Source organism: Dermacentor variabilis, chromosome 10 (genome assembly GCF_050947875.1).
Source record: "Dermacentor variabilis isolate Ectoservices chromosome 10, ASM5094787v1, whole genome shotgun sequence".
In the NCBI taxonomy this organism is placed as follows: Eukaryota; Metazoa; Arthropoda; class Arachnida; order Ixodida; family Ixodidae; genus Dermacentor; species Dermacentor variabilis.
Window position 1 is genome coordinate 66,055,246 of NC_134577.1, and position 13,659 is coordinate 66,068,904.

The following is a 13,659-nucleotide window of genomic DNA, read 5'->3' on the forward strand; positions in this document are numbered from 1 at the left end:
GGGTCTCGGCTAGGCGCGTTGCGGTGGGCTATCAGAGATGGTTTTATTCCTTTGTTGTTCTTTGCACAGGAAGCATACCTCGCGCTGTCTGGCGGCGTCATAGTGTTTCTCTTCTTCGTTACTTTTTTTAGCGCTGTTTCGCTTCGCCCAGCCCTGTCACTCTGGAATGCACATTCGATAAAGAATGGACAAACACGCCAACTATTGGTGTGTCCAAAGAGTTCTCGCGCTGCACTGCGCACCTAGATGACTTCCTAACGACCTTGTTTTTCTCGTTTTAGTCAGCGTCGCTGTTTGCCCTCGTGAAAAATAGTTAAGCCGGTAAATACTTCGCTCTTTGCCACTCGGAACCCTTGACGAGCGAACTAAGAACAGCAAAACGACCACGTATTATTCAGCAAATACCGCCGCTGACGGTGTGTTGCTCAGTTTGAGGCCTCTGGTTTGGCTCCTGGCCGAGGCCGTCGTTTTTCGATGGGGAAGGGGGAGAGGAGTGGAATGCGCACATTCGTGCGCTTATATTCCATTGCATATTGAATCACCAAAGGTCATTAGAGGTTCAGTATAGCGCACGCAAAACAGGGAAATTTACAAATATGGAAACCAAAGTATAGGGGAACGTAATTGGCCGTACATACGCAAAAGAAGGCAAGAACTGTAAAATAGAATGCAAGAAAGTTTAGATTTTTGCGTATGCAAAGTCGCTAGGATATGCCTATAGCTAGTCTAAGGTGCGCGTGCGCAGAACGCAATGAAGATCTTTTCGGTTTACATACGCGGGGCTAACTTTTTGGGGCTTAGCGCTGTGCGGATTGCGTAGATGAATACCATATATGTGCCGTAACAATTTGACGACGGCCAGGCCGTCGGCTTGGATTCGCTCTTGCTACTTGCTTTTTGTGGCGACAGCAAGAAATGAATAGCAAAGTCATATTGGACTTATGTTTACTATAATGACATTGCATTAGCGACCTTTTGTTATTACTGTGGTAAGCTTTGCTTCAACGCTGTTAATTTTAACGCAAACAGCCGTTGCTGTCGCGAATGTGTCTCACTTCTATCTAGCAGGTGGCGCAACATCATTTGGCGACGGGCTGTACGTTGGCGATGGGGAATGTCTAAAAGCCTGCAGCGCAGCCGTAACCGTCTTTGCATCTGAAACGCTGTACTGAAGCTGCCTATATACTTATAGTTTGAGAGTGCCACATCAATACAGGGTATGAGAGACGCCGTAGTAATATGATGGGCCGGATTATTTTTGACCACCTGTGTGCTCCCATAGCACAGTACGCAAGCGTTCTTGCATCACTACTCAATCATAATGGGGATCGAACATCCGGGGATCGAACCTACGACCACGGGCTCGGCAGCAGAACGCCACTTCGACGGGTGGCTCGTTAGGAGTTCAGAAAAGCTACTCGAAATTGTTCATATATAGTTGTTCTTTGTCTTTATCCGTTGCCTTCTTCGATACTTCTCTTCCAAGCTCTGTGTATTAAAGAGCGCTCGTGTGTACAGCGTCCGTATTCGCTGACTCATTGCACTCGCTTGTCCCGTCGGCGTTCCAGTATAGTTGACCTTCTAACGGCGCTGTTTACCCTTTTTTAACCAACGTCACCCTTCGTCCTCGAGAACAGAACGCTAAGCACGCGGCCTGCCGTCGCTCAGCCGACAACGTAGACGACCTTCGACCACCGCGCACCGTTACAAGCAGGGGAGCGGACAGAGCTCAATTTAGCCGTACCTCGCGCACGGGGACTGTGTGGATACGCGGGCGCTGTCGCTATAACTGCTAGTCGCTCGGATTGCGCAGGTGGCGTTTCAAGGTAGAAACAACTGCAGCGCGCTCGCTAGGGGGGGGGGGGGGAGGGGAGACGCATCGCGACGACGCTCGGGTTTCGCTATACGCGAGATGGGACTGAGAATAGGTGGTATAAACTTTATTTAATGAAGGCCAAAAAAGAAAAGAAAATTAAGATGCCGCCGTTCCGTGGGTGGCCTTCAGGCTGCCGGTCGTGGCCACCAGATCATGCCTGGCGGCGACTTCCGCTGCCCAGATCGTTAGCCGTAGCTGGACATCCGGCTCCGAGCTGGCCAAAGCAGCCTCCCACAGCTGCGGACTAGATACATTCCAAGAGGCAGGCGGTGTGTGTTCAGGGCATGAATACAGAATATGAGCATAGTCTGCTCGTGGGTGTCTGCAGAGCGTGCATTCAGGTGAGAAGGCACCGGGGTGAATAAGCGCAAGTCGGGCAGGAGAGAGGAAAGTGTGGGCCTGTAAATGGCGCCACGTGCTCTGTTGGAGCTTAGAGAGGGATTTGTGAGGGGGAGGGAGGGCTAGGCGAGAGTTGCGGTAATGAAGGGTAATGTCATGGAAGGTGAGGAGGGAGTCACGCGTGTCCATCCCGGAGTGGAGGGGGCCAGCTCGGTTATATATAGGTTTGCTTCTCTTTACGTGCGTTTGAGTTCTTTTAGTCTTCTGCGTATACTCTTTGATCGCACCGGAACTGGTCATTCTTTGGTCGTTACGGCGACTTTACGATTCGTCGTTTAGCCCGTCTAATGTTTTTTTGTCGCCTTGTCTACTCGACTGAAGAAGCTTTGGTGAGCAAACATTGTTGTCGGAAGCTGTCACAACCTACAGCGCTCTTTTTCTTCGTTTCTTTCTCGCTTTACTTTTCTTTTTTTGGAGGGGGATGAGGGAGGAGCGTGTATCCACTCACGTGCGCTATCTTACGGTTGTTTCCAGTAGTGTTCCTTGACAGGACTTCTAGCTCTTGTAAACCTCAGACATGACTTCTTTTTTTAATCGCTCATTCACGCGCATTACTAGCTCATAGCGCAGCTTATGGCGTCGCTTTATCTAGCACGACCTAGTTGTGGACTTTCGAAATCGCCTCTGCCAGTTTGTAACGTTGTATTGAATGTGCCGTTTCTATTTTATACATTTACTTCTTTTGTTTGTTACCAAGTTTTCATTCTTCAATAGACAGCAACACGACAAATGTGTACGATAAGAACTTCTTGTACTTCAGAATTTGCTTGATAACCTTTTCGGCTACATGGTGCAGCTCGGGGGATTTGTATACGTTCCTGTTTTACTTAGCTATGTGCTGATATCGCCATTGAGGAACCCGAGCAAATTGCGATTTAATTGACGAATGATAAAACCCGCGTTGTTGACGGTTCACCCAGCTTCCCTTCAGTGTTGTTTCCATCAGTTTTCATTCGGAGCCTGTTGCCTATGCGAACGCCACTTCTGTCCCGACGGGGCCGTGAAATAGACGACACGATGGAACGGCACTGAGTTGCTGGACGGTGTAGCATCAAGACATGTGCCTCCGTATTTGGGTGCAGCAGGTCTTTTCCCCGCATGTTGCTAAGCGCGACGCAATTGTCTGTGTTTAACGGTTATAACACATCGTTAAGCGAAATGTTAGTAATGATATAGTATTCTTCGGGAACTTTAGACGTTATCAAGGGACGATATGCCTTTATTGAACCGTTTTCCTGCCAACTTGGTCGCTAGGTATAGTCCACGGTCTAACGGGTACAACATCGGGTATAGAGTTAGTTATACTAAATCCTAGAGGAAAAGCCGTTTGGGAAATAGTGGCAACCGGGAAGCCACTGCCATGTTGCTATCTGTCATTTTTGTAACTCAAAATATACTTAAAATATGATGCAAAAACAAGCATTTGCGCGTATTACGTACTTATGACAACGTCTAAAGTTCATTTTGTTTTTGTTTTTTTTTCAGAAAGATCCGACGGCGATGTATGAAGTTTTGATGTAAGATTTTCGGTGCGCATTGCCATGTACGGCACTCAATACGTTCACTTTAACCGCATCCACGCACTCTGCTCTGAAAGCCGCGGCATCGCTGGAAGAATTACTTTTTCTTTGCTTTTGTCAGGACGTGTCAACAAACTTGTGACAGGCTGAAGTTTCGTGACATACCACACTCGATGAGTCGACGCGTAGGTGACACTTTCACGTAGTGCTTGTTTTTCACTCGACGTCTCAGTTCGCGCCGGTACCACATGAAGTACGCATAATGTACATGGTGTGTAACTCAGTGACCGAGTATTTGCTGATGCGAGCACGCTAAGAAACAAACAAGAGCAGTAGTTATATTCTGGGATTTTACGGGTCAAAACAACGGTCTAATTATGAGGCATGCCGATGTGTGTGTGTGTGGGGGGGGGGGGATGAACAAGGGAAGCGGTCAGCTAAACTTCACCGCGATAAGTGACGCGTAGTTAACAGGCACACTAATCTCATTATGCCAGCGTACCTATGACGTCACGCGCTGTTCACATAACCGGAACAATAGAACAAGCACACTCGCGCAACACGTAGTGAGCACGGCTTAAAGTACCCTTCGGTGGATTTCCTCATACGTGCACGCTGTAAGAAACTAACAAAGTCAAGCAATAAACTCGACAACGTGGGGTAACATGCAACGAACCAGTTCCAGACGCGCGCGTACACCATTACTCTAGTCCTCCCGAACACCACGCCGCGATCCGGTATACCGGAACAGCCAGCTAGCTCTCAGCGGATGCGAGCCGGCCCCGCCCACGTCGCGAAACCAGTTAAGAAATGGCGTGGAAAAGCAACGTTGATATCGCGTCTGGCCGGCTTCATTTCGCCGCCATCTCCGCATCTTCTGGTTTCCGCGTTTCGTTCGTCTGCTCGGCACAACACCGACTCGGAACAGCCCGAGAGCTCTTCGACCAGACGGCGCGCAGCGTTGCCATGCGGGCGCAGCAGACGTCTCGTGTTATTTGACCTTGCCTCGCGTCTTGGCGCGTGCGCAAGCTTCGTTTGCGTGCGAGGCCCCCGACGCGTACGGCGGGTCTGGCATGTCTATGGCTCGTACCTCCATTGCCCATTGCAGGGGGCTTTTGTTTCCGGCTCGGCTTTGGCACACGCAACGACGTCGCTGCCTGCTTCCCTGCGCCGCGGCTATTACGTGGGAGTCAGTGAACCGACGGTGCTTGGCCCTTCCTTCCCGCTTTCTTGCGATCATCACGTCTGCTTTTGTGGATGTGTGTGTGTTTTGTGTTTTCTTTCTTTTGTCTTCTTTGTTCTCTCCTGCAACCTTGGCGTGCACTTTCTACGTGTTCTTCCATCACGTTCGGTATTTTTCTTTTTTTTTCCGCGGACATAAAGCTAGCTGGTGCTTCTTTTTGTGTGTGCCCGTGCGTTTGTGAGAGGAGGAAGGGCGGAAACGTGCTTACGTTCCTCTTCGAAACATTCATTACCGCGAAGGACAACTCCGCACCCTGAAGCACAGGGAACGTTGGGAACGGGATTTACGGAGTCCTCGAGCAGCATTCAATAACTGACGAGAAAAAATATATGTGTAAAAAAAAAAAAACAGTGGAAGGCGGTCAGTTCTTCCAGCAGCGCGTAGTCGTAAAGGCAAGAACAACAATGGAAAAAGTGAATTTTTTTACTCCTGTAGCACGGTCGGCGTAAAAATAATTGTGGGACATTGGTTCTGCGACAGAGGTGGGTTTTGGCGCAATTTTGTCTTTCCGTGGATAGAACAGCACAAAGCCGTGTTAGTCGCGTATGCACCATAGTGCAGGTAGAAGATCTACGTGCTAGGTGTCGTGCCCGGTCTCTAGAAATATGGCCCTTTCCTTCAGGGTACGCGTTCTGTCAATTTTTGCTGCCGACTTTACGAAATACGAGTTTCAATTCGGACTTTGTTTGGTCAGGAAGAAATTGGAGCGAACGCTTAGCAGCATGCACAGCAAGCGCTTCTGGACTGGTGCATGAAAATTTGAATAATCTCGTACTCCTAGTCAGAAAACGTCGCATCAGAATAATTATAATGTGTAGGCCTAATGCTCGTTTTGTTTTAGTCAACACATGGTAAATAAAGTGGACGTGGGACTGCGTGCGTAGACAGCCTAGACTGGTTATATTGTAAAATAATTTAGACCCTTAAAAACGATAAAGGTTGTAAATTGGCATATAACTCGCACCAGTTAAACCAACAAGGGGGTAACGGTGCGGGTTATAGATAAAGGCGATGAAATCGGATGCCCAAGGACGTGTGTGGGATCTGTTCTAAGGAAATCGTCGGTCGAGAAGATTTCAGCAACTGGCTGCCCGGTTTATTACCTCTGACGGCAAAACGTCATCAGTTTATAATGCGTTTAGGAAGCTTGGACCGGATCGCTTAACGTTGACCGCTATTAGTCGCCCAAGCAAAATTCTTCAACGTGGTTTATCACGGCTAAAGACATTTGCCAACACAGATCACCATGCACTAATTACTCTATAACATGCCTTTCAAGATAATAATTTCCTACTACGTGCCAAAATAGGAAATGTTTACTTGTAAATGATGTCGAATCCACGACCACTCACTTCATTCGAAAGAAATCTGGCAAACTCTCTCCTCCTTGGGCAGCACAGTTACCTGCAGTTTGTGTCAATCAATCAATCAATCAATCAATCAATCAATCAATCAATCAATCAATCAATCAATCAATCAATCAATCAATCAATCAATCAATCAATCAATCAATCAATCAATCAATCAATCAATCAATCAATCAATCAATCAATCAATCTTGATGTTTTAAATTCTTCCTTTTCATTCCAGCTTGAATATCGGCTACCTTCGTAATCTGTAATCCACGCTGCTGTCTTCCTGTTCTTTAACGTTGTGCCCATCACTTTCTGTATCATCGCTCGTTGCGTGGTCCTTAACTTCTTCTCAAGCTTCTTTGTTAATCTCCACGTTTCTGCCCCGTGCGTCAGTATCGGCGTAATGCGATAATTGTGCACTCGAGGACAGAAGCTTGGACGCCAATGGCGCAGCGAAAACTTGTTTTGCTTCGCAACTTAATAGCGCATGCCGGCTGAAATAATGTGCTACTCCCGACGTGCGCGTTATCGATGGGCACAATATATTCAACTATAATTTCGTGTTTGCGGCAATGTGCTAGAAATATTACAGTTTTGCCGAAGCCGTGGTCTCCAAACTTTTGCTCAGTACTGTAGGCTTTTATTTTCGAGGACAGCGGCAAGCTGCTGGACTTGAATGGGAAATGCCTGCCGTATGCTGCTCCGCCCCATTCTTATTCTTTTGTGGATTTCCTTCTCACGATCCAATCAGCCAAGTACCCTTGCACAAATTCCAGAGGATGACTGCCAATCACGCCTTACCGGTCTCTTGCTCGGTTATTGAACGTTACGTTAGTCTCCTGCCAGTTAATCTTCGAACTTACGTTTACACTTTGTTGGCTAATGTCCTCCATCATTCGTTGCAAGTCATTTACAGCGTCGCCGAAAGTCATTTACAAACCTCAGGTTCCACGTTGATTTTTCACACATAATCCTTACCCAGTCTGCAAGCTAGAATACCACTTCTAAGCATACAGCGAATAGCACTGGAGATATTCTCCCCTGGCCTGACCCCCCTTTCGTAATCGGTATTTTTCTGCTCTTCCTATAAAAAAATTAGGACAGCGGTGGAATCTTTAATAAAGATAGGCTAAGGTATTCACAGTTAGTTCCTGTACCCTTTGATTACGCACTATACATTAATGACTGCTGGTATCTCCGCGAATCTAATGCATTTTCGCAATCTATAACACTTTGAGTTGGGCACGCCGTAAAATAATTCACACCCTTAAAAGAGAAAAAGGGTGTAAATGCGTCTATAACTCACACCCTTATGGTGTCAGTTATATTCAACACCCTTTTTCACGTTTAACGGTGTAAATTATTTTACAGTGTATTCGCGCAGCGATCGTTGTTACGTAAACGCATCGCAGGCGTCCGACGATGCCGGAAAGAGTTGGCTTCCGAGGTGCCGACGAAACTGGCCGATATTAAAAAGGAGACTCTTGCGTCGAAGTGGGCCGCCGCTCTGCGCAGCTCCAACCTCAAGACACAAGAGTGGGCTGTCCAGCAAGCCCGAGAGGCGGCGACGAGGCAAGGCCTCGAAGTCCCCTCATGGGAGACCTGAGCCCGGGTCGTCAAATTTGCCGGATTCAAAATAAAGTTGTTTCTATCCAAGACGCAGAATCGGAGAGTGCGCGAGATTTTATGTCCTGATCACGGGTTCTTTTTTTTTTTCTCTTCAAATTTTCTAACCCAGCGCGGTTGCTCAGTGGCTATTGTGTTGGGCTGCTGCGCACGAGGTCGCGGCATTGAATCCCGGCCACGGCGGCCGCATTTCCTTGGGGGCGAAATGCGAAAAACACCCGTGTACTTAGATTTAGCTGCGCGTTAATGAGCCCCAGTTGGTCTAAATTTCCATAGTTCCCCCACAACGGCGTGCCTCATAATCAGATCGTTGTTTTGGCGCGTAAAACCCCATAATTAATTAATTGAAATTTTGTCATTTGTAGAACAGCACTGACGAGGAACGGAAGGGGACGTGGCAAAATGTATGCGGCGCAGCGTGGAACTTGGTCGCGTGAGAAACGCGATTACGATGAGGCACTCTCGCCTCGCACGCATGAGCATTGACCTGATGAGAGGTCCTGAGAACTCGGCTCCAACCGGCCTCCTTTTTTTTTTTTACCTTGGAAGTCACGGAATGCTTGCGGCGTGCCGGATAACCGTCGGTCACGGTCGCCCAGGGATTATCCGCGACGTCCCGCTTCCGGCGTGCGGGGCATAGGCGTATGCGCATATCCTCCGCACATTTGAGTCGTTATTTCGTCGAGATTCCGAATGCAGTCCGAGTATTTCACATTCCTGGCATAATTATGCGCCGCATATGGAAGCGTCGTGTGCGTATATCTAAATTCAGGTATTTATTATTTTCTTTCCTGCAAAGGCCTACGTAGAAATGTTTCCTGTTCAAATGGGTTTTGTCAGCGGCTTAAGGATAGGAGGGAGGGGAGTTTCTTGTAAGGAACGTCTGACAAGTTTTGGTAGCCGATTGTATCGGAAGGCGACAGATGTGTCGTTATACCAATCTTGAGGCAACGCTTCCGCTTGGACCCTTCCTAATTAATCACGTGCCCGTAACGCTCTAGTGGTGTTTTACGAAATACGCAGTGGTTGTATAGTTAAGGTACTGGTTCAGTTGTAGGTAAAGTCCTCAGATAGGCCACCAAAAAAGTAAATAAAGGTAAACAACATTTGACAACATAGACGCGAGCAATGAAATTTACAGTTTTGGTAATGTTTTAGCTTGTAACTTCGCAGTATATTGCAACTTGACTCCCGGTCTGTAACAGGGAGCCAATGCCCAGTGAGCCCTACCGCCTTCTGCCTTGGCTTCCCCTTTCGTTTGAAAGAAATAAACATCGAATCAAACATCAAATCAAAATGTGTAACTACGGCGTCAAACCCTTTACGTTAGTCAAGTCATCTCTATTGCACAATTTCCCCATCAAGGGACCCACCTGCACAAAGAGACAACATACCCATATGGGAAATAGGGAACAGGGATTCACTGGGATAGGGGGAGGGGCTGACTAAGCCGCCAGCCTATGTTGGCTTTGCATTTTTTGTTTCGTGTCATCCCAGCGAGTCTGTCCTCTGTCGAAAGTCTCCTAGAAACTCGTGTCTTGACGCAAGTTTCTTTTTTTTTTCTTGTTCCTTTCTCTGCCAGATATCAGGGTCGAACAGCCGCCATGGCTACGCGGTTGCCCTTCTTCGTGGCTGTGCTGCTCGTGCTGCTTGGTGGAGCGCTTCCCTATCACACCGGCTCCCCGCAGAGCGCCTGCGACAACATGGTTCCGGGACACGGCGGCCCTTCGGAGACCTCGGCCGACGCCTACACGCTGACGGCCCAAAAGCAGGCCGACCAGAGCGTCAAAGGTGAGCTCCACTGAGCGCGCGAGGGGCAGCTTTTAACGGGCGGTTCTGCACCATGACCACAGGTAGGTCGTGCGGAATGAGTGGACGAATCAATTAATTCGACGTTGTTTCGAAATGCCAGCTACTGTCTTACCGCCGAATTCCCCCAAAAGCTATTCGAGGTGCTTTGAAAACTCAAACTTTAAAACTTAAACACACGTTGGCCGGCCTCGCTGGGGCACCTTATCCCTTTCTGTCACTTTTATACCAGGGTATCTTTAACTGTACTTGGAATGGTTTTCAGGCCAGAATATTCAGGCTATAAGAGGTTACGATTAATATTTTTTTTCGGCCTTGACGTTAAGCCTTAGGCATCATTTGAAGCGCACTGTTGTCACCGTCGCGCCAACTGCAACTGCCTCCGAGACCGTGTATACGCCGCTTCGGACGCGCTCCTCGACTGACTCGCTCCTGCGACGCCGGAGAAATCCTCACGAGGTCGTCGGGGCCGTGCCCCGGCGTGACTCTGGCGTAAGGCGCCTCAGCGCGTAACGGCACGTCGCAGCCGAGGCGTGGGCGAAAATTGCAACGCTCGCGGACGTGCTAAGCTTGCGTGCTTGTCGAGTAGCTTCTCGTATTTTTCGTCTTCTTCTTTCTTTTCTGTTTTACGATGTTGCAAAGTGACCTTTGGTGTTTCTTTGCTCACCCCTTCCCCTCCCCCCCCCCCCCCCCCTCGTTTGCGGCTTCGCAGTCACGCTGGCTGGCACCTTCAAGGGCTTCTTGATCCAGGCGAGGAAGGCCGACGACGTTGACAGCCTCGTGCCGGGAAAGTTTGTCCCCGAGGGCAACGTCAGCCACACGGTTGACTGTGCGGGAGAGGACGCGGTGAGCAAGCCACGAATGCGTGGTCGACGCTGGTTTTAAAAAAGTCCGTTGGCTGCCGAGTGTTACGTGCACCACCGGGCCCTCCGTATACCGACTATATATTTCTCAGCGCTGCGCGAACTACCGCTATCGTGTCTCTTTATGAAATGCTATACGGTAAGCATCCTTGAAAAAAGAAATGTGAAAAAAAAATTTGGTTTTTGTTTACAATAGTACGTGGTAGTTTTCAGATAGCTGCCAATCACAGATTTGCTTCCGCGCGAAGAGAAAGAGAGAGAAAGCGATAAATAGAAGAGAGCAAAGGCAGGTAGGCTTGGTGCCCAGCAATAGGGGAAGTGGCTATATAGGGATGAGAGAGAGAGAGAGAGAGAGAGAGAGAGAGAGAGAGAGAGAGAGAGAGAGAGAGAGAGAGTACATTTCAATGTGCTATGTACCGAGTATACGAACGATCGCCGCGTCCTGTCGACTCGAGTTACTGCAATAACAGAAGGGCTTGCAACACTAAGGTTTCCAGAGAGCAGCCCACTTGCTTTCACTCCCACTTGCTTCCGTTTATTTAAGCATTACGAACTGCACTCTTTGCACCGACGTGATGCGTCTTGTTCGCCACGATTCGACGGAGTCTGGCCCGGGAAAATGCGCCCATTGCGCTGCCTCAAGTCACATATAGGTATTGGAATGTGCGCGAACGCACTGCAAATATCAGCTAAAAATTGAAAAAAAAAGAATCTCTAAGCACCACTCAATTAGTAGACGCCACATTGCCGACTGTTGGCAACTTTCTAAACATGTTAAGCATATTAAGCATACGTTGGCTATCGCACCATCTACGAATTTCTTTTCAAACCTGTACTGGCCAATGTGCCATATGTGCTTCGATGGCACTGATCCCTCATAGAGTTGATTTAACGTTTGGAACGTAACACAAAGGCTGTAGTTGCTTTTTTGATACGCTGTAGTGAAGTTTCAGCTGTGCATTACTTCAGCAAACACCAATTACTAATTAATTATAATAGTAACTATGTTCTGAGTCAAATAACTGTTTTCTTTTTCTTCTTGTAGAAATGTACTCTATGGGACCAGAAATAAAGCTAAGCAATTTGTTCAAATTCTTTTTTTGTGTGTGTGTGGAACGTTCAGCAGCGCACCTTAATACCTTTACACTATTAATCCAACAGTGCGTTCCACAGGGCGAGTCACCGAATTTGGCAAAATGACCCCCATTCTAACGCCTGGTGCTTCGATTCTACCTCTAGGAGTGCATTACTGTTTTCTGTGTCCGAGTATGTTATTTTCTTGCGCCCAATATTGCCAACTGAGGTCCCGTTTCTGCTCCTGAATTTGAATCGCCCGCGCCAAGACGGACGAGCTGACGTAATAGTCACGTCACCTTCCTCTGTAACACACAGTCATCCAGCACTCACGTCGCGCGGAAAGTACCGTGGCCACCGAATAGGTGACGTCATTCCAAATTTCCATTTCTCGTAATTCTCTCGCTTGCGCAAGTTCTGTTATTTTCTCGACCTAGCTCGACCTAACGTTTTCCTTTTGTGTTCCTCCAAGCTGTGACGCCAAATGTGATGAACGCTGAATGGAATGATGCCTTTCCTAAGCGGTCTGTCTACCATATCTGAGCTAACCAGGAAGCTAACACATCGCAGGGCGCACCGACGAGCTGGATCGCAAAAGGCAGCACTAGTTTCCCCAAAACGGTGCTATACACACAATTTATAGCTAATGAACGCGAGCCTTGTGTCCTGGCTGGACTAAACTTCGCAATTTCAACGTGCACTCTAGAGTTCTTGTTAAAGAATTTAACTTGTGACTTTTATTTGATTATTCTATTCAGTGGTGATTATCACATAGATCACCATGTCCACAGGAGCGAATGCTGTGTTGCAGGAAAGGAATAATCTCTTGATAACCGCTACACTCCGTTTTATAATCACTTAGTGTCTTCCTGAAACCCTTATAGATAAAACTAGATATATAGCGGAGTGCTCCAAGTACCTCAGATAACGCAGAAGAGAGTAGGAGGACCTCTTCACTCTATCTAGTCGTTCGATTGGGTGGGTCTCTTGTCATAGCTGCTTTGAGGTGTTGAGGTTTTGACAAGGTGTTAATATTGCTGGTCCCTTTGATGGTGCCGCGAAGCATACAAAGACCTCTGTAATGGAAAATATAAAAAAAAAATTCCACGGAAGTCAAGCGGAGTGACAGCTGTCCTTTCTGTTTGTCCTCTCCTGCGCCCTGTTCTTTTTTTGAAAGAGAGAGAGAGAAAGGCAAGGGAAAGAAAAGGCGGTTAACCAGAGATTATCTCCGGTTGGCTACCCTGTACCGTTGGAGGGGCAAGGGGATGTGGTAGGTGAGAGCGAAAAGGAATAAAACACGCACGCGCACACGCGCACAGGCGCGCACACACAATACAGAACTGTTTCTGTGAGCACTGCCTTCTTCTAACTTGGGTGCTAACCCAGTAGAAGTAACCATCCCCCTTTCTTGGTTGGACTTCGACGGGTTGACTCAAGCCACTTGACGATGACTGGATCCAGTCATCGTCAGAACGTCCACGTCCAGAGAACGTCCACGTTGCTTGGAAAAGCTTCAACCGCGATATTTTGCGGTCTTCGGCTGTACAAAGATTTGCCCCCGCGGTGATATATGAAGTATTAAGGCCGCGTATGGTGACGAAGTGCAAAATGTTGGTTTATAGCGGAGAAATTGCACGGGACCATAGTGAAGAGTCTGTAATGTCTTGGGTAGATTTCGGACAGTGCCAAAACAGACCCCTAGTAACTCCCCAGTCTATGAGGACTGGCTCACACAGGCTCGCTGTCTTTGATGTATTAGTTGCTCTGATTACCTTCAAATTACCAGTCAGTTATTACCAATGATTACCAGTGAAATACACATATCCGAAGTACCTCTCTCTCTCTCTCTCTCGCTTTTTCTTTCCTTGCCATTACTGAACATAACTGGTTAAAA

General features: G+C 47.8%; 1 protein-coding gene across 3 annotated transcripts in view; it reads left to right on the forward strand.

The window, feature by feature from the left end:
* Positions 1 to 13,659, forward strand: part of LOC142560667 (putative ferric-chelate reductase 1 homolog) — a 78,154-nt gene that overhangs the window by 34,434 nt on the left and 30,061 nt on the right. The window contains exons 1-4 of one of the 3 annotated variants that reach the window (XM_075672912.1): positions 2,487 to 2,604; positions 3,761 to 3,792; positions 9,602 to 9,810; positions 10,541 to 10,674. In XM_075672912.1, the coding sequence (XP_075529027.1) occupies positions 2,563 to 2,604; positions 3,761 to 3,792; positions 9,602 to 9,810; positions 10,541 to 10,674 (417 nt within the window). In that variant the 5' untranslated portion in view covers positions 2,487 to 2,562. Of the gene's footprint in view, positions 1 to 2,476; positions 2,605 to 3,760; positions 3,793 to 9,601; positions 9,811 to 10,540; positions 10,675 to 13,659 lie in introns of those variants that run through there. The other 2 variants (XM_075672914.1, XM_075672913.1) reach the window with 2 other exon arrangements.